At 33.9% G+C, this 20,907-nt stretch overlaps 2 protein-coding genes and 1 long non-coding RNA gene across 5 annotated transcripts in view; 2 read left to right on the top strand and 1 right to left on the bottom strand.

Moving 5' to 3' along the window:
- The window catches only part of SLC35A3 (solute carrier family 35 member A3), a 29,607-nt gene extending 19,684 nt beyond the window's left edge, over window positions 1-9,923 (top strand). For 2 of the 3 annotated variants that reach the window (XM_039869568.1, XM_039869567.1), the window contains 3 exons: window positions 2,204-2,322; window positions 3,843-3,976; window positions 6,167-9,923. In XM_039869568.1, the coding sequence (XP_039725502.1) occupies window positions 2,204-2,322; window positions 3,843-3,976; window positions 6,167-6,257 (344 nt within the window). In that variant the 3' untranslated portion in view covers window positions 6,258-9,923. The remainder of the gene's footprint in view (window positions 1-2,203; window positions 2,323-3,842; window positions 3,977-6,166) is intronic. The other variant, XM_039869569.1, reaches the window with a different exon arrangement.
- LOC120607840 (uncharacterized) lies at window positions 1,305-19,292 on the bottom strand. The gene is made up of 3 exons (XR_005654247.1): window positions 18,617-19,292; window positions 5,452-5,545; window positions 1,305-1,648 (listed from the first exon to the last, which is right to left on the bottom strand). It is a non-coding gene; the product is annotated as an uncharacterized LOC120607840 (long non-coding RNA).
- The window catches only part of SLC71A1 (solute carrier family 71 member 1), a 29,301-nt gene continuing 26,290 nt past the window's right edge, over window positions 17,897-20,907 (top strand). Inside the window, exon 1 of the mRNA XM_039869562.1 lies at window positions 17,897-18,132. Within this exon, the coding sequence (XP_039725496.1) occupies window positions 18,049-18,132 (84 nt within the window). The 5' untranslated portion in view covers window positions 17,897-18,048. The remainder of the gene's footprint in view (window positions 18,133-20,907) is intronic.

The following is a 20,907-nucleotide window of genomic DNA, read 5'->3' on the forward strand; positions in this document are numbered from 1 at the left end:
TTTAACGATTTCTGTATATCTTTAAATAAATAAGCCTTTCATAAAATGTGCTGATGTTCTGAGTATCTGACAAGGATTTGGCCTTTAAAAAATTTTGTGTTTTAAATGAATACCTTTTTTTCAAGAAAATAGAATTTTAAGTCTGTGACATAAAAGTTTTTGTACCCAGTTTCTCTCCTCACCATTTGGAGCCTTAATAACTTTATCCTTGGTTGCTATGTTTTTCTCAGAAGATGTTCCAAATAACTTACATATTTCCTCACCTATAAAGTGTAATTAATTATAATACTTCATATGTTGCTGTAAGGATTAAATCCGATAATACACATAAAATGTTTACTAAATGCTGATGTCAGCTGTTTACATAAATATGCAAATATCAGAAAAGAAAGAAATATCAAAGGTTTGCGTGAGTTGCCCAACATTTTATTGAATTATAAGATAATTCAATAAAAAACTAAAAGACTGGTCAGAACTGATGATTCTCTGGTACTTCATGGATTTCTTATTCTTTGGTTTGACCTCATAGCACAATCTAATGGTAAGATGACTCAAAGTTTTGAAATGGATACATAAGTTATAGATAACTCAAAATTACAAAAACATAAAACAATGTATAACATTTTTCAAACATCAAATTTTCAAAGGTTAGCAAATTGAAAAGCTCCAGTGTTAGAGAGTAGAGAAACTGGAATTCTTATTACTTGTAGTCGTTATGGGTATAGATTGATATTACCTCATTGGAGCTCAATTTGGGAGAATTTAACAAAATTTTAAATAAATAAAGACTAATGTAAAAATTCCATATCTGGATAAGAATTTATCCTACAGATATGCTTGCACAAGAACACAAATATAGATGTCCAGGTTATTCATTTCAGCATTGGTTACAATTGTAAAAAACAGAAAACATTTAGAAGACTGGTTAAATAAATTATCAATGTGATTAAATGGTGCAGAGGTTAAGATCATTATCTCCAGCGCCACACTGCATGGATTCAATCTGGAGTCTGTCACTTAGCAGCAGTGCGAGCTTGGGCAAGTTTATTTAACCTCTCTGTGGTTTCTTTTTTTCATCTACAAAATGCACAAAGAAGTATCTACTTCATAGGGTTGTTGTGCGTTAACATACATAAAGCATTCAGAACAATTCTTGGCACATGGTATTATATATATATTTCATATTTTTACTTATACAGTGGAATATTATGCAATAGATAGAAGTAATACAGTAAATTTGTACATAATAACATGTATGTACCCTTCTGTACTATATGCATTTATTTTGTAATTATCGAGTTTTATTTTTATAATAAAAAAATAATATCTTTGGAAGTATTTACTTTTGTAATTTTGTATTATGCCAGCATTGTTCTAAATTAGACATATTAAAATGGTAGAGTTGGCATAAAGAAAATTTCGGAAAGAACATTTCACATCTCTTTCAGTTTCTTTCCATTGTGGAATACTTTGATTAGTTATAGCTTTATCAAAAAAGTTGCTTCACCTTGCACTCTTAGTATATATATATATATATATCTTGCCAGAGACTGCCCCTAACATGTGGCCCCTGTAGACATCTATAACATCATTCATAATTGAGGATTGTTCCCGGAATCTCTTAAATCCAGTAGTCATATGATGAGATCTGTGGAGAGGTAAGGGATTCAGCAATGAATAAGATAATATGTTCTCACTAATAATAAGACTTCAGTAATGACAGATTCTGATGCTGTCTATGACTTTTTCTTAGTTCTGATTTTTTTGGATATTACTTTTTGTATTTTCAGAACTTTTTAATAAGGAAAACAGCTGTGCCACATAACTGAGCTTTATATATGCAGGTATGAATGTAAATATATGAAAATCTAGATCTAGCAATAGGAAGATACAAGATACACTGAAATATGCCTTTTATAAATATTTGAATAAGACAGGCATATAGTCATGTAATTTATGCATTCTATATTTTTTAATGCTCCGAGATTGGTAATCTCTGTTCTTTTTTATATTCTCATGTCTATGTCTTACAGTCATAATATAGTACTAAATATGCTTTTGTTAAGTTCATATGAATGTCCAAATATAAAAATTTAAAGGTAGTCAAATTTTATCAAAAAAAGTATAAAATTATTTGGAATGCCAGTGGACAAATATCTCCCCAGAGAAACTAAATGACATAAACATTCTTTTTTTTTTTTAGGTTTCTTTGGGAGTATATTTGGATTAATGGGTGTATACATTTATGATGGAGAACTGGTATCAAAAAATGGATTTTTTCAAGGATATAACCGAATGACCTGGATAGTTGTTGTTCTTCAGGTAAAGCATTTAAAGTTTTATATTCAATGCTAATAAACTTTATTTTAATATAATCAAAGTAGTTACTGACGGATGTGAGGAAAATTCTCTCCTGTTAGTGCTCTCACTATATCTAGTTTATTCAGGGGAGTTAAAATAGAACTGATCTTAATGCCACAATGAAAACTTACTTTGAAAGGGAACATGAATGAACTCCGTGGTGTTTAAATTTAACATAATTAAAATGCAAGTTTAAGAATAAAAGAGTTGAAGCTGAGGGCAACTTTTGATTTTTCTACAATTGTTATATAGGAAGTCTGTGGTCATTCCATTAAGGCTCAAGAAGCAGTTCTATATATTTAAATCTGTAACAGTTTATAGCCTCATATTGTAGTTACATATTTGAACATTCTTGTCATATTACTTCAGTTTATAATTTGAAATTGTTCAAGGGCTGAGTAATTTCATCTCCAGAAAATACTTACTGAGACTGGAGGATATAAAGATGAAGATACAAGTCACTGCCCTCACAGAGGCTTTCTGTAGGGAGCAATGTTCCTATGGAAGGTGGGTGAAATTGGCAAAGGATAGTTCTGTTTTGAAAGCAGGAAGGATACTTCTGTCTTTAAGATAAAAGGAGACAATGATAAGTGAAAATTCAGAGGAAATTTGAAGTAGAGATAGGGTAAGTCAGGAGAGTTTATGTACGATGGCTTTCATCCTAACAAGAGGGAAGCCCTCTTAAGAAGTGGCTGAAGACTTCAGTAAAAAAGATTACTGACAGATTCAAGAGGGAGTAAATAGACAAATGAGAACATTGCGAAGTATTTGAATTCAAATATCAATTTGTAGTAATCTCAATTGTTACTTTCTCTAAAAAAGCTTCTGTCATTTGAGATGTGCAGTGGAAGTTGTTAAAGTGGGTAACCCAGATTTGGGAGCTGCTAAGTAGGGTTTGGCAGAAAACAAAACTATGAGATATGGTAAAATCTCATTATTTAAGTAACCACAATTGGAATTTGAGAGAGATTTGGTAGAGAGTTCTTTCTGTACTCTTAAAGGGAACTATTAAAACTGTGCTCTAGGAAAAGCAATCTGACAGCAATGAAAGGTGGCTTTACAATAAAGAGAAACTAGAGAAAGAAAGTGAAGTTATGAAACTATTGAAAGACTAGTAAAATGACTTTCAAGTTACACTTCATTTTGAATCAGAAGTAAAAGTATTTCACTAATCGGTGTGACCAATCTTCTCATGTTTATCTGAGCAAGTGATGTTTAATTACTAAGTTGGATGAGGATAGATGTTTTATTTGTAATTTGGTCAAAGTTCACTATAACGAACTGCAGGTTACGCTCTTAGTTACTTTATCTACCTTTAGAAATAAAAGGGCTATTGAACAAAACCTAGAAGACTATTGGTTATAAGAGATATTTAGTAAAAATCACCTACTACAATAGGATTAAAGCTTCATTGAGTAATTGTTTTGAAAAGTAGTTTTATATATGTTTGTGTTTTAAAATAACCTTTAAAACTTCTGCAGGCACTTGGAGGCCTTGTAATAGCTGCTGTTATAAAATATGCGGATAATATTTTAAAAGGATTTGCGACCTCTTTATCCATAATATTATCAACACTGATATCCTATTTTTGGCTACAAGATTTTGTGCCCACAAGGTAATATCTTTTTTATTTCTTTAAATTTCCAAAAGTATATAGAAAAGTAAGAATTCTTCATAAGATCTGATCAGAAATATAGTAAAAGATCCATTTAACTATCTTTTAAAAAATGTTTCAAACTAAATGCACAAAAGAATCTTCCACTGGAAAGCTTTTTATATCAATTTGGCTGGCTAGAATTTTCCCAATAGATCTGAATGGGTTTTTCCCCAAAGTAAAAGGTCATACAAAAGGTGATATAAAAGCCATATAAAACTGTTACTAAGTTATAAAATAAGTCATATAATGACATTTTAAAGTGCAGAATTTATAGAGCTAAACCTGGGAGACATTCTTGAAGTAGGCAGTTTATAGAAAGAAGGTGGCTCATGAAAAAACTATTAGGCGGTGGCAGGAAGAATAGTTGTTTGGACAAGAATTTTAAAAGGAATGGTGGGTGAAGCAGGAGCCCCGGGACTGTAGTGTCATTATCACAGTACGATCAATGCAGCCATGGACGTATAGATACAATTCTGTTAGAAAGAGGGGGTTCAAATCTTTGAAATAATCATTAAACTCTGATAGTTTTTTTTCCTAATTTTTTTAACAAAATTTTTTTCTCTCAGAAACATGGAAAAATAGCTGCCTTGAGAAGCAGAGGTTTCCTGGCATTATTACGTATACTAGTAGGTCCTGTTAGAGATAGTAGAGAATGGATATCTGGAGTGGATAGGAAGCTGGATCAGAAAACTTTTCAGTTAAGCATATGATTTTACACAATTCCAGAGTTCCAGAAAGCTAAGAAAAGGTCATAATGACTGCAGTTTCCAGTCAGAAGCTTATCCAAAGTGTTAATAATTACCAAATATTCTTATGGTAGTAATTTTCTTCAAGATACATTGTAGAAAGTTTTGTTATTTTAATCTTATATGTATACCTGCATCTGAGGCTTTTGAAAAGTTGCCCATTTGCATCAAGTCAACACTAGATGTTTATCATAACAGATAATTATTGTGCTCCTTATACTAGGCAACATTAAATGAGGAGCACATGGTTGAGCAGGAGAGCAGAATTGGAAATAATGTATTATTTAATACAGTATTGTAAGTGTTGTCATAGAGTAACTCTGCCAAGGGGAGTGAATCTTAGAGACGTTAGACCTGAGTTTTACGAATAAGCAATTTTCTTGGGAGAAGGAGTATTGCAGGCAATAGATATCATTTATAAGGACACTGTCCTGAAAGACACGTTGTGTTCACTGAATGGAGTGGCTGAATTATATAGACTGAGAGGGATGGAGTGTGGGAGATGAGGTTGGAGGGACCACTTTAGGTTGGGCCCTTTTTTTCAATAAGAATTAGTGATCTTTTTCCTTTCCTGAGGAAATGTTTTGTTTGTTGTTTTTAAGGTAGGGGTGTGACTTTGAACTGTCAATAGAAACTTTTAAACCAAGACCAATTCATGTTCCTGTAGGAGCATTTTGAAGAACATACCTGTTAAAAGTTAAGATTGGCATTCCAGCTTATGTCCAGTGTAGGTTCCAGTACCAGTTTAAGTTCATTTCCAAATTATAGAAAGGCATTATATCTATGGATAGGTAAAATAAAGTAAGTCTCCTGTATTTAATCTTATTTCCCTTTATAAAGCATCCTATAAAAATTGGTGCTGAGTTTTGCTTATTACTACCTTGGATTTTAAACTGAACTTCACTTTGGTTTGAAAAGAATGCAATTTTCCCTTTTATATTTTCAAATATTAAAAAAAAATTGAGATCTTATTATTCAATGTATCGTAGGCAAAAGACATATTAAGACGAAATACATTTAAAACACCTTTGGGAGACAGTATAGTGAAGTGAATGGACATGCAGGCTCTGGAGTCAGACATACTTGGATTTGAATTCCATCTGCTGCTTAGAGTTGTGGGACTTAAAGCAAGCTACTTTGTAAACCTGTTTCCTTACATATTGAAAAATGAAGACAGTACTACTACTTCCTCATGGGGTTGTTGTGAGAACTAAATGAAATAATGCATGTAAAACACTTAGCTGAATACTTGGAATGTATTAAGTAGACTATATTTGTTAGCCATATTACAGGAACATTTTTTTTTTCCAAATTATACTTGTTTGTATAGTAAAGGAAGAGAAGGAACTTGTTTTGCTTTTAATTCAATTTTTTCTTTTATATTTTTTCTTCATCTATTTAGTGTCTTTTTCCTTGGAGCCATCCTTGTAATAGCAGCGACTTTCCTATATGGTTATGATCCCAAACCTGCAGGAAATCCCACTAAAGCATAGTCGAATATTGTCTTTAATGGGTTTTCACAATGGTGCACTAGGAATCTCAACATTAAGCCTAACAGAAGACTTCTACAGATTCTAAGAAGGTATCATGCTGAATCTGATTATATTGTTCAAATGGTTTGAAAATATAAATGTTTAAGGATAAAATATGTGTATATGTAACAAAATTCCTATTGCATCTAGAAATCAAAACTTGAAAGTATTTCCAGGGATTAGAATTATTGGAGGAAACTTGAAATCTGAATTTAAAAAATATTTTACCTTTTTGATTGCTGCAGAAATAAATGTCCTATGCACTCTTTGCAAGAGCACACAAACAACAAATGCCAGATATCAATTTCTGCAAATTAGATCTATTTAATCTTATTAAATGTTTTTTAATCTTACTATTTCTGTACAGATATATCAAATTATGTGGAATATTCAAAGTTTGAAAATTATAATTACCTATAAAGCTGTGAAGAAATAGAAGTTTGATCTTAATATCATTTTCATGTAGCTGAGATTTTTATATTTATACAGAAGATTACTAAGCAAAGGATTGCTAAATGTTATTTGTTCACTTACAAAAGAATTGGTAAAGTAACATTCTGAGTCTGATTTGTCAGAGAATAAAAATTCATATTTAAATTTAATGTAGAGAAATATACACATCTGTTTCTCCATCTACATGTTAAGATCTTTTACTCTTTCAAAACTGCTGAAAGCAATCCGGAGGCTCTCTGGCTAGATAATAGCCAGTGACCTCTACGCTAATGGAGTTTTGTCCTTATCCTCTTAATTGCATTTCTTTTCTGTAAATCAAATAAATCTTTAGTATTACTTTAAATTAAATTCTGTGTGTAAATTTCCAGTAAAGTTTTAATATGTAATTTAAAGAGATTAAATACTCATTTAATAATTTAAAATTATTATCTAATATCTCCATCTGGAGAATTTTGAACTATCAAAGCATGTACTGTATACAATTAGAATGTTTTTAAATGAGTATTTTACTCATTGATCTGTAAAAACTTCCTTTAATCTACAACTGTTGACAAAAAACACCAAAAAGTTAGTATGACTGATATCAATGAATTGAGACCAAAATGACTTTTCTTGGAGACATTCCAGGTTGCCATGATATTACGTTATTTTAAATAGCACTATATCTATAAATTCAGGGCTGCTCAGCAGAACTTCATGGGCCTCTCATAAACCCAGGAACACTCTGATCACATGTCTGGGAGAGCTAGCTGAGTTCCAAGTTCCCTTTCTGTGGCCCTACCACAGCTGCTGGGGAGAAGCCACCGCTGGGCTTTAAATAGTGGTTTCTTTTCCACTTTGATTAGCACTAGAGTTGAGGTTACAATTATACAAGTTATTTAATAACTTGGCTCACGGGAGAGAAAATATAGCAGAAATGATAAGATGGATTGGGCAAAAAAATCAGAATGTAGGTTTAATTTCATTATCTGCTAGACAAAATTACCCATTGAGTATAAGAAGTATTTGATTTCTTTCACTCATATTTTACATATTTTTTAAAGTTTTCTGTTCTAATGGTATAAAAACTGTAAAAAGTAAATATTTTTATGTCATTCTAATGGATTTTGTCGAACAGAATTTGGCTCAAAAATACTATTTTACAAACTTGGGTACTCTTGGCTAATTAGGATGGGCTGTGTTACTCTGCTGATGCAGTCCTAGTCTTTATAAGACACAGGCTTAATCTATTTCATTCAGAGTTTAAATGTGTTAAAATTACAAAATATTTTAAATCATTTTGCTGGTGATTCCAAAATGTCACCAAGTAAATTTTCTGGAAACTTGACTTAATGATTTTCAATGGCCAAGTAAAAATACCTGTTCACATATTTGCTTAATAACTTTACCACATTTCGAGCATAGTGTTTTTAGACTGTGGCAACACTCAGACTTACGTCTTATTACCTACTGCTAAGTGAAATCTAAATCTTGCAAATGCACAGAATTTGAGATTAAATGTAAAGATTTATGTTCAGTCCACAAGAAGTACTGGTTAGGTACTTATGTATTAATCAGTAGGCATTCACAATTAATTGTTAATTCAGGTTTAATCTGTCCCTATTTTAACAATTCAAAAAATGATAGAAGGGCATGATTGGATATCAGACATGTTAGTACAGTAATAAAATATTTTCAGGTGTCCAAAATAACACAATTTTAAAGATTCCCAAGAAAATTTATAAAATTGTAATCAAGAGTTGTAAGGAGAAAATAGTCTAAAGTATATTTTCAAAGCAATTTTTTATTGTATTTTGCTTTTCCAGTTAGTAGGTTTGAAAATGTTATTAGAGATTGGGTTGTGTAGTTTATAATTTTTAATTCATAAAGAAATAGTCATATTTCAAAAGATGAATCTATATCTTGTCATGTTATAATACAGATAATGCCATTTTCTTGTGTGCGATATGTTTTGATGACCTCCAAAAAAGCCTTATTGTATTAACCTTTTATAATGATGACACCTTGAGCATTTAAATTCTTATACTTTTTAAAGTTTACTTATCTCTCAACTACTTTATTCATTATAAAAATGTGCTAATTCATGGGAGGAAAGTGCCAATTGATATTCTATTAAAAGTTAAGAATATGGTATTTAGAAATAAAAGTTTGAAATGCCACATGTAGATGTTTCAACACAGTAATGTTATCAGTTCTGTAATAAATGATTTTAGAGAAGTTATAGGCTACTTTTATGGTAGAAAATGTAGTTTAGAGATGCAAAATTTAAATGTTTACATCAATATATATTGAATGTCACAATTTCATAGAAGGAAAAGTAGTTTGATATGTAAACTAGATTTCAAGGAGAAAGAATCTGAAACTAATTGATGTTGTGCTCAGTAGACATAATGCAATGCTGACTATTCTTAAGAATTGATATTTCTCCTACATATCAAATTATTGGACTTTTAAAATGTCATTGTATAGTCATTCAACTGATTTTTTTTTTAAAAAAAAACAGGGTTTAGCATTACTCGTATTTACACTTTCATTGTTATAATATTTAATTACATATAGATGCATGCTTTACATAAGAAAAGGTTTATAAAAATTATTTATGCTATATTGACAGTCATCTTAAGGCTCTCTAAGATATGTAGCATATTTAAATTATAGGACCAAAGAAAAAACAACTGTTATCAAACTCTGGTCCTGTGTGCCTTGCTTTACCAAAATACCTGACTTTTCTATAAGATATTACTGTAATTCACAACTTCGGACACATGGGCAAAATTAGGATGTTTTAAAAATAACTATAATTCAATGTTTTAGTTTTTCAACATTTGCTCTTTATATCTATTATCTAACAGAATATTAAAATGAGTATATAAGCGTTAGAGAATAGTGCTTATTTAAATAAATTATGGCATCATTGCTCCATCATTGAGCTTTTGAAACTTTAACAATTGTATATAACTGTCATTTTTTATTTCTTATTACAAGATATAATTTACTGTGATTTAAAAAATATTTTTAATGATTTGGGTTCTGAATTTGTCTATATGTCTGTATTTTATTTGTTTGAAAGATTCTTTTGGGTTTGGGAATATAATTTGTATATTTAAATTTTTTATGGTGTAATTCAAAGGACTATATAAACTGGTCTTTTGTTAAATGGCTTTTTAAAATTGACATTTTCTTTGTCATTTTTTGGTATCCAGTTATTATTTAGTAGATTTACGGAAATAGGTTTTTTCATAATTAACTATATAAATTTTTTCGAATATTTCCTTTGTTCCCTATTCACCTGTGTCTGATTTGACCAATGAATTAGTCTCCTCTGTATATATCAAAAAATGACTCACTGATCTTTTCCCTACCTTTCTAGTTACTTTTATCACATGGAGTCTTTTTTTCTAGCCTATGCTCTAGCATAAAAGACTGGGTTTTATTTAAACTAGTTAGAATTTCTCTACCTGTATGATGATAATAGCCTAAAACTTGTTTTAAATTAATTATCTGTTTGCTAGCCTCATGGTTAAGTATTTATAGTAGTTGCTATATATTTTCTTCATAATTTGAATATAATTGCTTCTTCTCTGTGTATCAATTCAATGCATAGGGATCAAATGATAAGCAATATAGAGGAAGTAACCTTGTAGAGAATACTTTAGTTATTTTAAAAGATCACTAAAATAAGAATATCAGCATTTTAAAAATGCATACTTTTCTTTGGTATCTTCTCATAAAAAGAGCTTCTTTAATTTTTTTTGTATTGGAATTCTTCTTTTGTTGAAAATACTGTATATCATGTTCCTTGAATCCAAGTGCTATGCAAATACACCTCATTCTAAATCTTATAGCAGTTACTACAATTCAGCGGAGTCAGATAATGACCAGCAGTAGTAATCATAACAGTCTTTCACTGTTCCTAAAAAGGGAATTCCTTCAAGCAGGACTGATGACATAAACACTCCAGAAGGGAAAATAGCAAAGAGGAAATAATTACCTTCAAATTACAAAGATTTGAAATTCTACTATAGTGGAGAGTATCTTGGTGACTGCAAAAGCAGGGGTTTCCCAAATACACTTTCGGGTCTGATAATTCACTAGAAAGATAGAAGTCACTGAAAGCTGTTATACTCACAATCCATTTATTACAGAAAAAGGATACAAAGTAGAATCAGCCAAAGGAAAAGAAACAAGGGCTGAATCTAAGGGAGGAGCCAAACACTAGTCATCCTTTCCAAGTTGTCTGCTCCCCATCGAGTCATGGACAGTGTTATCTACTCCTGGCCACAGTGTATAATAGTACACAAAGAAGACTGCCAACAGGAAAGCTCCCCCAAGCTTTGCTGTCAGATTCTTATTGAAGCTTTATTACTTGGCATGATTGATTGGTTCTTTGCACATGGGGATAAACTCACTCTCTACTCCCTACCCCTCCCTGGAGATCTGGCTAACATCAGGCTCTAGGGGCTCACCCTGAGTCACCTTGTTAGTATAAATAATCAGATGTGGTCTGAGGGGCCAACCAGGAATAACAAAGACACTCATCACTGGGACCTCCTAAAGATGTAAGCCAGCACTTTCTTTGCATGGGTAAGGCCAAATTCCTTACTACAAAGTGACCATTCATCTCTCTATACATATTCTCCTCAACTAATGAGGATGACACAAGCAATGACAATTGCTTAAAAAGGCCTTTATACATTGTCATGTTTAATTTCAGAAATTTTGTCAAGCGATTCTGAATAAAACATGACTCAATAGTAGAAAAACATGGTTATAATCAGATACAGTGCTAAATAGCACATATAGTATTCATTTAATTTTCAGTTCTGATGTTTAATGACAACTTTTAATGCTGGAATATCTTAAAGATCAACAAATTTAAAAAATTGTAAACTTTATGCTGTATATTAATATACAATTTTGAGCTAATTTTAAATTACCATTAACTATCACTATTATAAAGAAGAATTAATAGACTAAGACTGATCCAGTTGTTACTCTGGCTCACAGTAGGGCTTCTCTGTTTATTAGGTCTACATTTCTGGTCATCCTTTACTAGGGTTAAGTATCGGCCTTCTATTGGATCTAATCAGTTTTTCATTTATGCATTTACTTACATTTATTTCTTTAGGATTTCTAATATGCTAAAATAACTTCTTTAAAACAATACGGTTTTCCTTTGGAAATAAAGAGTTTACCCAAGATGTACACTTCCATCCTTTTTGAAGTAGATCTCACTGAAAGTTTAAAAGAATGATGAAAGTTGTTATAGTGTTTTGGAATAATCATCTGAAAATGTACTCTTGTTAAAATGTGATTTAAATGTGGAGTGAGAGGTTTAGTTAAATGTGCTAAATCAAAATTCACTGATGTATTTTTAAGTGAATATCTTTGTTTATATGTTTACCCTTTTAAAAGACACTGCATATTCAGGCATGATTTCTAATTATTGAGGGTTTAAGTTTTCTCCTTTAGGATAAAGTTTTCTTATATTCTATTTTATTCTGCTTGGATAGTAATTACAGCAGTTAAAAATTATGATGCTAAATGCTTTCTCTAATATATTCAAGCTGCTTCAGTTGGTTTTCTAAATAGTATTGCAAAGGTAGAGTAATATTTCTTGTTTGACTAATTACAAAAAGTCATGACAGAGGTGAGCCCATGTTTCATTTTATGACTATTTCAAAAGTATTGCTATGAATTCTAGAATTTTAAAACCTGAAGCTTACTTTGGACGTTATAAGCATAATGCCCAAATTTTCCAGTACTTTATACTATTTGTATCCATTTGCTGTATAGAATAGATTTGTTTTTATTTTGAATATTTTGTTTTTATAATATTATTACTATTTTAAAATCTTCAATCATGCTGTCAGATTGTGCCACTTTAGCTTTGAAAAATTCATGGGTTATCCACATGTTCTTACGAAGTGGGCCTGTTAAAGACATCCAAAAATTTTTTAAAATTTTCTCCAGCTTTTCATTTTGAAAAATTTTGAACATACATAGAAGTTGAAAGAATGGCATACCCACTGACTCTCCACCTAAATTCGACAGATATTAACATTTTGCTATACTAGCTTTATCAGAACATTTTACTTTTAAATACTTCAGCATATTTAATCTAAAAGTTAGGACATTTTTCTAATTAAACACAATACCATTATCGTACTTAAGAAAACTCAAAACAATTCAATTGTATCATCAGAGTTCATATTCGGATATTTCCAATTGTCTCAAAAAATGACTTTTTACAGTTATTTTGGGTTTGAACCAGGATTCAGTGAAGGTTCATATTTTGTTTTAGATTGTCTTTTAGTCTAGCAGACCCTTTCTTGTACTCCCATGGGTTTTTCTCCATGATGTGGGCCCACCTCCTCCATGACATATTACGTGGGAAGACGTAATTCTAGATTGTCTCATTATTAATGATGATAATCAGTCATTTGGTCAAGGTGGTGACTACCAGATCTTTCATTGTAAAGGTCATTTTTCCCCCTTAGTAATTAATAATCTCTAGAGTAATGTTTTGGTACAATGAGAATATTGTTTCCTTTTATTCAGTGGTTTTAGCATCTATTAATGATTCTTAACTGAATAATTTACTACATTGAGATTCAAAAAATTTTTAGTTCTCGAATTTTCTACATTAGTTTATATTCTATTTTTAAAAGACTATTTTTCCCTCCTTCTCCTCAATGCCCCTCTTTTTTCAACTATCACTATGTTTTCAAATTACTCAATGTATTATACGGTCAATTATAGACACAGTGCTTTTTATGTTCATACTGTGAGCCAGTAGCCAGTGGAAATCACTGCAAACTACCTCATGTGTCTTTTAGATGTGACTGCATTAGTGTGAGTTCCTCCTTGCTTCCAGGACAAGATGTCCCAGGCTCACTTTGTACTCCTCCTATCCCAAATCTGGAATATCAGCTATTTCTCCAAGGAGCCCTGTTCCTTTTATGGAGGATGAGATTTGGCCTCCATTTGCTTCTAGCCCAATTCAGTGGCCAGAGCTAGGAAATAATTTTAAGAGATCATGAAAGCATATTGATATTTGCAATTAAAATTCAGTATTACAAGGTTTTTTAATTTTATATTTGCCTCTCTTTTCTCTTACAGTTAAAATATTGGTTCCAAATAACATTCATGTATTTGCTCACATTTTTTTATGTAGTATATGTTTCAGCATTATAATATCAATATTACTAATGGTAAACATACTGAATAAAATTTAAGGTTTCATTGCAGTTCTCTTCTTAGAATAATAGCCCAGTAAGGATGTTTAGTCAGAGTATTGCATTCAAAAGTTAGTGGAAATCTGTTTTTTCTCCAGCTGGTTATCAGTGTCATAGGATTGGTTCATTTGTTTGTGTTCAATTTTAGAATTTACTTTAAAGTTTTTACTTTTTGAATATATGAAGCCTTTACATGGTTCAAAGTTAAAACTATATAAAAAATATACTCAGAGAAGTCTAGCTGTCATAGAGAACCTATTCCTACCCACCTCCTATAGTTAATTATCTTAGTTTCTAGTTTGTTTCTTTTTGAAAAATAAATTATGTATATTGCTATTCTTACTGTGTTTCTTTCACTATGTAATAGCGTGTATTCTTTGCTTTTAAAATTTTTTGTTTTCTAGTGTAAACTAGAACATGTATACTGGTAACATTTTATGTAATGTCTTAGAGCCTCCTTTTTGCTTGTCTAGGCTTCTACTATTTATTTTGCCATCTTTAAATGATGTTCTGTGACTCCCATCTAACTGCCTTTGTGATAACCAATGAACCAATGCTACGTACGCTACTCCTTTCACACATCTTCTAATTTTTGTTGCCTTTTTTCTATTGATTAGTACATTGTTTACACACTATATTCTCACTCTAGTCCCTGCCTTTGTTATAAAATTAAAAATATTTTGAATATATTTAATCCTTTCCACCACTACTTTAGCTTAAGTCTTCCCAATCAACTTTTCACTGGATGAAGCTCTTCTAGTAAAGTATTCAAGGAAGGATTGTAGGTAAAGTATTCCCCCAATTCTGGCATGTTTAAAATTTCTTCTAGAGCCTACTTTATAGCTTGACTAGATATAAAATCCTTAGCTCACACTTTCCTTGAGTTTTTTTCCCTTGAGTTTTTTGAAGTGTTGCCTTATTGTTGTGTTGACTGGTGTTATTGTCAAGTCTGGCACCACTTGATCCTCCCACCCCGAAAATGTTAATTGTTTTTTGTTGTTGTTGGTTTTTGCCTGGAAGCCCAGATCATTTTTTTCACATCATTTTCATTCTGATCCTTTTTTCCCCTCTTTTGTTCTCATAGCTGATTTATTCCTCTCCTGTTTCTTACTTTCGTTTATATCTATTCTCTTAGGAACCCTGTAGTTTTCATTTTTTAGATTATTTTGTTTCCGTATATCACCTGAGTTTGATCGACTCTCATTTCAGATCTTCCTGTTTTGAAATTTTTATTTGTTGAATCCTTTTATGTCTGCAAATGCTTATTTAATGATATTCATATTGGAATGTTGGATATATCTTTCCTCTATTTATTGTCTATATTTGAAACCTGCATTTTGTTCTCTATTGAAGCCTTGTAAGTTTTTTAGTGGCTTTTTCTGTTCTTGATAAAATGTGTTGAATTTTCTTGGATTAGCAAGAACAGGGGCTAAGGGATGTGGTGACTGAATTTCATAGTTAAAGAATGCCCTCTTCTGTTAGTGTAATGAACTGCAGTTTCTTTAATAAATGGTTCATTTGGGGTTTTTGGATTCTGTGATACAATCTTGTTTCTTTAGCCACTTGCCTTTTTAAGGGATCCTTCTCCCTTCCAAGGTGCCTCATGAAGTGTTCTCATCTTTCCAAACCCTTATTCTTGTGTGTTTCCAAGCCTGATTTTTGGCCACCTCACTAATTTTGGGAACTCCCAAAATCCTTCCAAATCATTCCCTTTTGCTTATGTAAGCTAGCGCTAGTTTCTGTTGACTGTAACCAAAGAAACCTGACATATCAACCTCTTAATGTAAAGTCTGTGAATCTTTACAACCCCAAATCACAAAGCCACAGTATATATATAATAAGTCTGTTAGAACAAGACTCATCTCTATCATTTACTATTGCAACTATTCTAGCACAAACCTGGGACATTCTGGACATTCACTGTGTTAAATTTCTTATTACATCATTTCTAACAGCATTTATCACAATCTGCAATTATCTTTCTTTTATGTTTGTTTTATAATTGTATTCTCCAGTATAATGCAAGCTCCATGTAGATAATATCTTATTATTGATGTATCACCAGTGTCTAGTAAAATTGACAAACGTGAGTATTCAATGTTTTTTTTTGAATGAATGGTCAATAATCAGTTCTTAAGGTAAAACTGGTGCAGCTGGATGAAGTAAGATTTTGAGGGGCTATAAAAAAAACAATAACCACACAGTAAATGATCTTATCAGCCCTCAATATCTTCACTTATGAAATCCATCTCATATTACTTTCTCTAAAGAATTTCAAGTTAAAATTCAACTAAAATGTTTCAGCAAGATAATAGTTTAAAACAAATGATAAGTTTATCTATTGATGGGAAAGTGTAACTTGAAGTATCAGACTAAAATGCCTTTCTTTCCATGCAAATTGGTTTGTTTTCTGTTTCTAGTCAGTTATGTACATAGAAGGAACAGAAAACCAAATTTTTTAACATTTTATTCTGAAATACTTTCAAACTAACAGAAAAGTTGCAGGAATAGTACAAAGAACATTCTCTTTACCTTGTGTATTAGTTAATTATCTATAGCCATGTAACAACTACTCCAAAGCTCAGTGGTGTAAAACAAGTACTTTTTCGCTTATAGTTTCTGAGAGTCAGGAAACCAGGAGTGGCTACACTGGGTGGTCCTCACTCAGGGTTTCTTGGAGTTAGTCATGTTGGCAGGGGTTGCAGTCAGCTAAAGGCCGGACAAGAACTGGAGGATGTGCACCCAAGATAACTCTCACTGTTGGTAGGAGGCCTCAATTCCTGGACTCCTGGCTTGAGTATCCATATGGCAGCTGGCTTCCCCCAGACTTGAGCCCAGAGTGAATGATAGAAGCTAGCAGGAAGATGCTGTGCCTTTTATGACCTACCCTCTGAAGTCTGCGCTGTCACTTCTTTATTCTGTTGGCTAGAAAAGAGTCACTGAGCCCAGCCCACAACTCAAGAGGGGAATTAGACTCCACCTCTTCTAGAGAAAAATATCATTGAATGTGTGAACATATCTTAAAACCATCATACCCTAATTCACTAATTTTTAACATCTTGCCATTTTGCTTTCACTCTGTTTCCCCCTCTTCACATACATATACGTGTTATTCTTAAACATTTGAGGGTAGGCAGCACGCATCCCTTCACTCCTTAAGACTTCAGTGTATATTTCTTAAGGAAAAGGATATCCTTTTATGTAACACAGTACACTTAGGAACATCAAAACTTAACATCGTCATACTTTAATCTGCAGCCCATATTCCACTTGTGTCAATTGTTCTTTCTAGCATTTCACCCTCCACCCCACCCACCCCACTAAAATTGGTTTTTAAACAATATGGCAAAACAGGTAGTGGACTGCAAAGTGTGACAGGTTATGTAAATTTTTATTGGCAGGGAACAAGGAAAAGGTTTCTGGACGAGGGAGCTGGAAACAGGCATGTTCCAGTAAAGCTCTTAGGAGGACCAGAAGGACAAGACTATTTCTGAAATATCAGTTTATCCTTACTCCTTCACTTATCCCTTATTTCTAGCAAACGATTTCAACTGTCCCCTTCGGTTCCCGTTTTGTTTAGAACACAGTTGAAGGGAGCACTGATAGTTGAGGATGCCTGGCTAGAATTCCAATGCAACAACCGTTTGTCAGTGCTATTTCCCTGAGCGGATAATTTACAGAAACTTACATTTATTCGCTTGTGAAGGGGACTCTAACGGTCCCTACCGCCCAGGGCTGTTTGAGGATTAAGCGAGCCGGTGAACGTAAATACAGTCTCCGGGCGGCCAGCAACCTGGGGACGCCCACCCGCTTCCCTCCCGGCTTCCCCGCGGCGCCGCGACCGCGGAGCCGCCGAGCGGGCGGGGCGGTGTCACGTGGGCGGGGCGGGCTCGTCGGCGGATCGCACGATGTGACGCGCCGCCCGAGGCAGGCCGGGCCCTCAAGATGGCGGCGGGCGCCCCGAGCGGCTCGGCCCGGCAGTAGTGGCGGGACGGCACTCGCCGCTGGGGCCGGCCGTCCCGGGAGTGGCTGCAGCAGCGCCAGGACTCGAGGATGGTAAAATGACCCAGGGGAAGAAAAAGAAACGGGCCGCGAACCGCAGTATCATGCTGGCCAAGAAGATCATCATTAAGGATGGAGGCACGGTGAGCTGGGTACCGCACCGGGGAGCGTCTCTCGGGCCCCCCATCCAGCCTCTTTCTGCCCCAGTTCTGCCTCCTCTGGCCGCTCCTGAATGCCCCCGCCTCCCCACCCCATCCGCGGCGATGGTGTCTCGGGCCCCGGGCCTCGGCTTCGGGATCTGTCCTCTCCGGCCCGGCCTGCGGCCTCCGGGGCCCGTGCGCCGGGAGGCGCCGCTGGCCTCTCCCGCACCTGCCGCCCGCCCTCCGGCAGCCCCTGGAGGCCTGAGGCTTTGAGCCCCACGTGCGCCTCCGCTGCTGGGAGCAATTGACGCCAGGTCCTCCCGCCCACCCACCGAGCCCCTCGCCTCCGCCACCAGGCCCCGCGAAACCGTCGCCGCGCTTTCGAAGGGGCTGGGAGCAGTCTCTGCCCATCCATATGCTACTAACTGGGTGGCATCTGGCGCGGCGACCCCGCTGGGACACGTAGTGCGATTAGCTTTCTTCTTACCCGTGGTTCTGGGTTAGTGTCCTGCTCTTCTTAGCTGCTCTCAGAATGGTTCACACTGTTGGAAGGTGGGCTGTCCTGTTCACTTTTCCGAGTCAGCAGCTTGACGGAGGACACCTGGGCCTAGACTGAAATCTACACTTTTTCAAAAACAGTAATCACCCTGTTGTTTTAAAATTACCTTGTGTATTTTAAAATAAAAAATACCAAATGGAATCGATCATGGCCTGAGGATCAGAGGAAGACACTTTGAAAGGAAGACAGATTGAGGGCAAGAAAAAATTTTGCTTTTTAGAAATAGTTGTCATCACAATAAACTTTAGGCAGTGTGCTGTAGTTAACCAGCAGGGGACATAGGATTTTTAATTGAAAATAACTCGCATATACTTTTTTATGCTGTAATTTCTCCATTGCTACACTTTCTGGTCTTTGTTGCATTCTTCGATATCCGATTCTGAAATAGATAGGAAAGGTGAAATACGTGTGCAGAAATGGTTCCTTTTACTTCATGTTTATTTATATTTTGTTGGAGTCCTGATCAACTGCTGGCACAGTGCTAAATGTGTAAATAGGCTGCCACTGAGGATTTGCTAAATTTATTTGAAATAATTTTTTTTTTTCTTTTGACATTTCAGAACATGGCCCAGTCAATATGCTAAAATTTAGAAAGCTAGAGACATATAAAACAATTTCAAAATATACTCTTAGTTAACTGTCATATTTCTTAAATGTCGTAGATTTGACATTTGAGTGAAAGAAGAAACTTCAATATTCAAGTCCTAAGATCTTTTTGCTATACTTGTTTAATTGTAAAACATTTGATTAAATCATGTATGGATAGTTCTGGCTCTTGACCAAGTTGGTAGGAACTACTATGTGGAGAGAAATAGCTTGAAAGAATACTGGTTTCCTTTGTCAACTCTAAGGACTTGATATTATAAATTCTTCATAAAATCTACAAAATACAAATAACAAAAGGTTGTATTTTATAAAAGCAAATGCTATTTTAAGATCAGTATTCTTTGCAAAAGATAAAAATAAAACAATTCAAGAAACACACCTTTTTCCTTATAATAAAGTTCAGTTTTGTTATCTCTCTTTGGAGTTTTGATTCACTTGATAGCAGATGCTTTCATTGCAGATCCTTCGAAATTTGGAAGAAATTATTTTTGTCCTGTTTTTATCTTGTTATTTATTAAAGTTGTAGTGCATTCATAGCTTGCTTTGGGGCACAAAATAAGATTTTTACTCCAGCAATGTTTTCAAGGGGGCACACAGAGTAAATGAAAACTTTTCTGGAGGGCTTTGGGCATGGGGGTATTGTCATTTATCATCTTGATACGCTATTTTCACTTTCTGTTCTAAGTGCACTGGACACTCCTTTAGAATAGGGGCTTTGTTTATGCATCTTTGATTCCTGCAAGGCCTAGTATGTGAATTAAAGTGGTAAAAACATATTTAAAGTGAAAATGTGTATACCAGCACATTTCTAGATAATCTTTTATTGTAACTTTATTTATTCCTATATGTAATCAGGTGGTTTTTATTTTGATAAGTGTCAGGGTAATTTTTTGCAGCATTTGTATTTTAATCCATTCTAGCTATAAAAAACATAACTTTTAAAAGAATAACTTATAAAGTTATAGAAATGATTTTAAAATGGCATTTGCTTTTGACCTCTCTCCTTATAATTGGTCAAACTACCACCACTGTGCACATTTTTTAAGAAAGGGAGTGAAATTGCCATTTGATAGTCTGTGTGTGTTTCACCAGTGGGTGAATTCATTCAAAGTCAGGTGTCTGAGGCTACATACAGTTCACGCTCTGAACAGTATTTCACATCCCTGGCCAATGGTGCTGACCTGCGACTCCCTCCAGTTTTCTTCCTAGTGCTCGACAATGTTAATAAAATTATTTTGCTTTGTTGTTCTGCTAATGACACCTTTGTAATCCTGATCAGCCAGTTTTAATATTTATCAACAGAACTAGTTAGTTGTTAATGATTTGTCAAAAAGTTAGAACAGATTTACTAGTTTTTAACAGTTGCAGGAAATGAACCATTCTAAACAAACTTGGTTAACAATAAGTTAAAGTTTTCTTTTTCTTGAAATGCTGTTTCAGTGTTGTCTCTGAAGCCAGCATAAGCCTAACTAGTAGGTTGTCTGTTTGAGGAGTACACAATTAGGGTAAATTATGTAAGGTGTGTGATTCTATATCAGGAGTTCTTAACTTGGGTCTGCTCCCCTGAAGTTGTTTGCACAATTTTCTTTCACAATACATTTTTCTAGGGAGAT

The sequence above is a fragment of the Pteropus medius genome, unplaced genomic scaffold (assembly GCF_902729225.1).
Source record: "Pteropus medius unplaced genomic scaffold, Ma_sr-lr_union100, whole genome shotgun sequence".
Taxonomy (NCBI): domain Eukaryota; kingdom Metazoa; phylum Chordata; class Mammalia; order Chiroptera; family Pteropodidae; genus Pteropus; species Pteropus medius.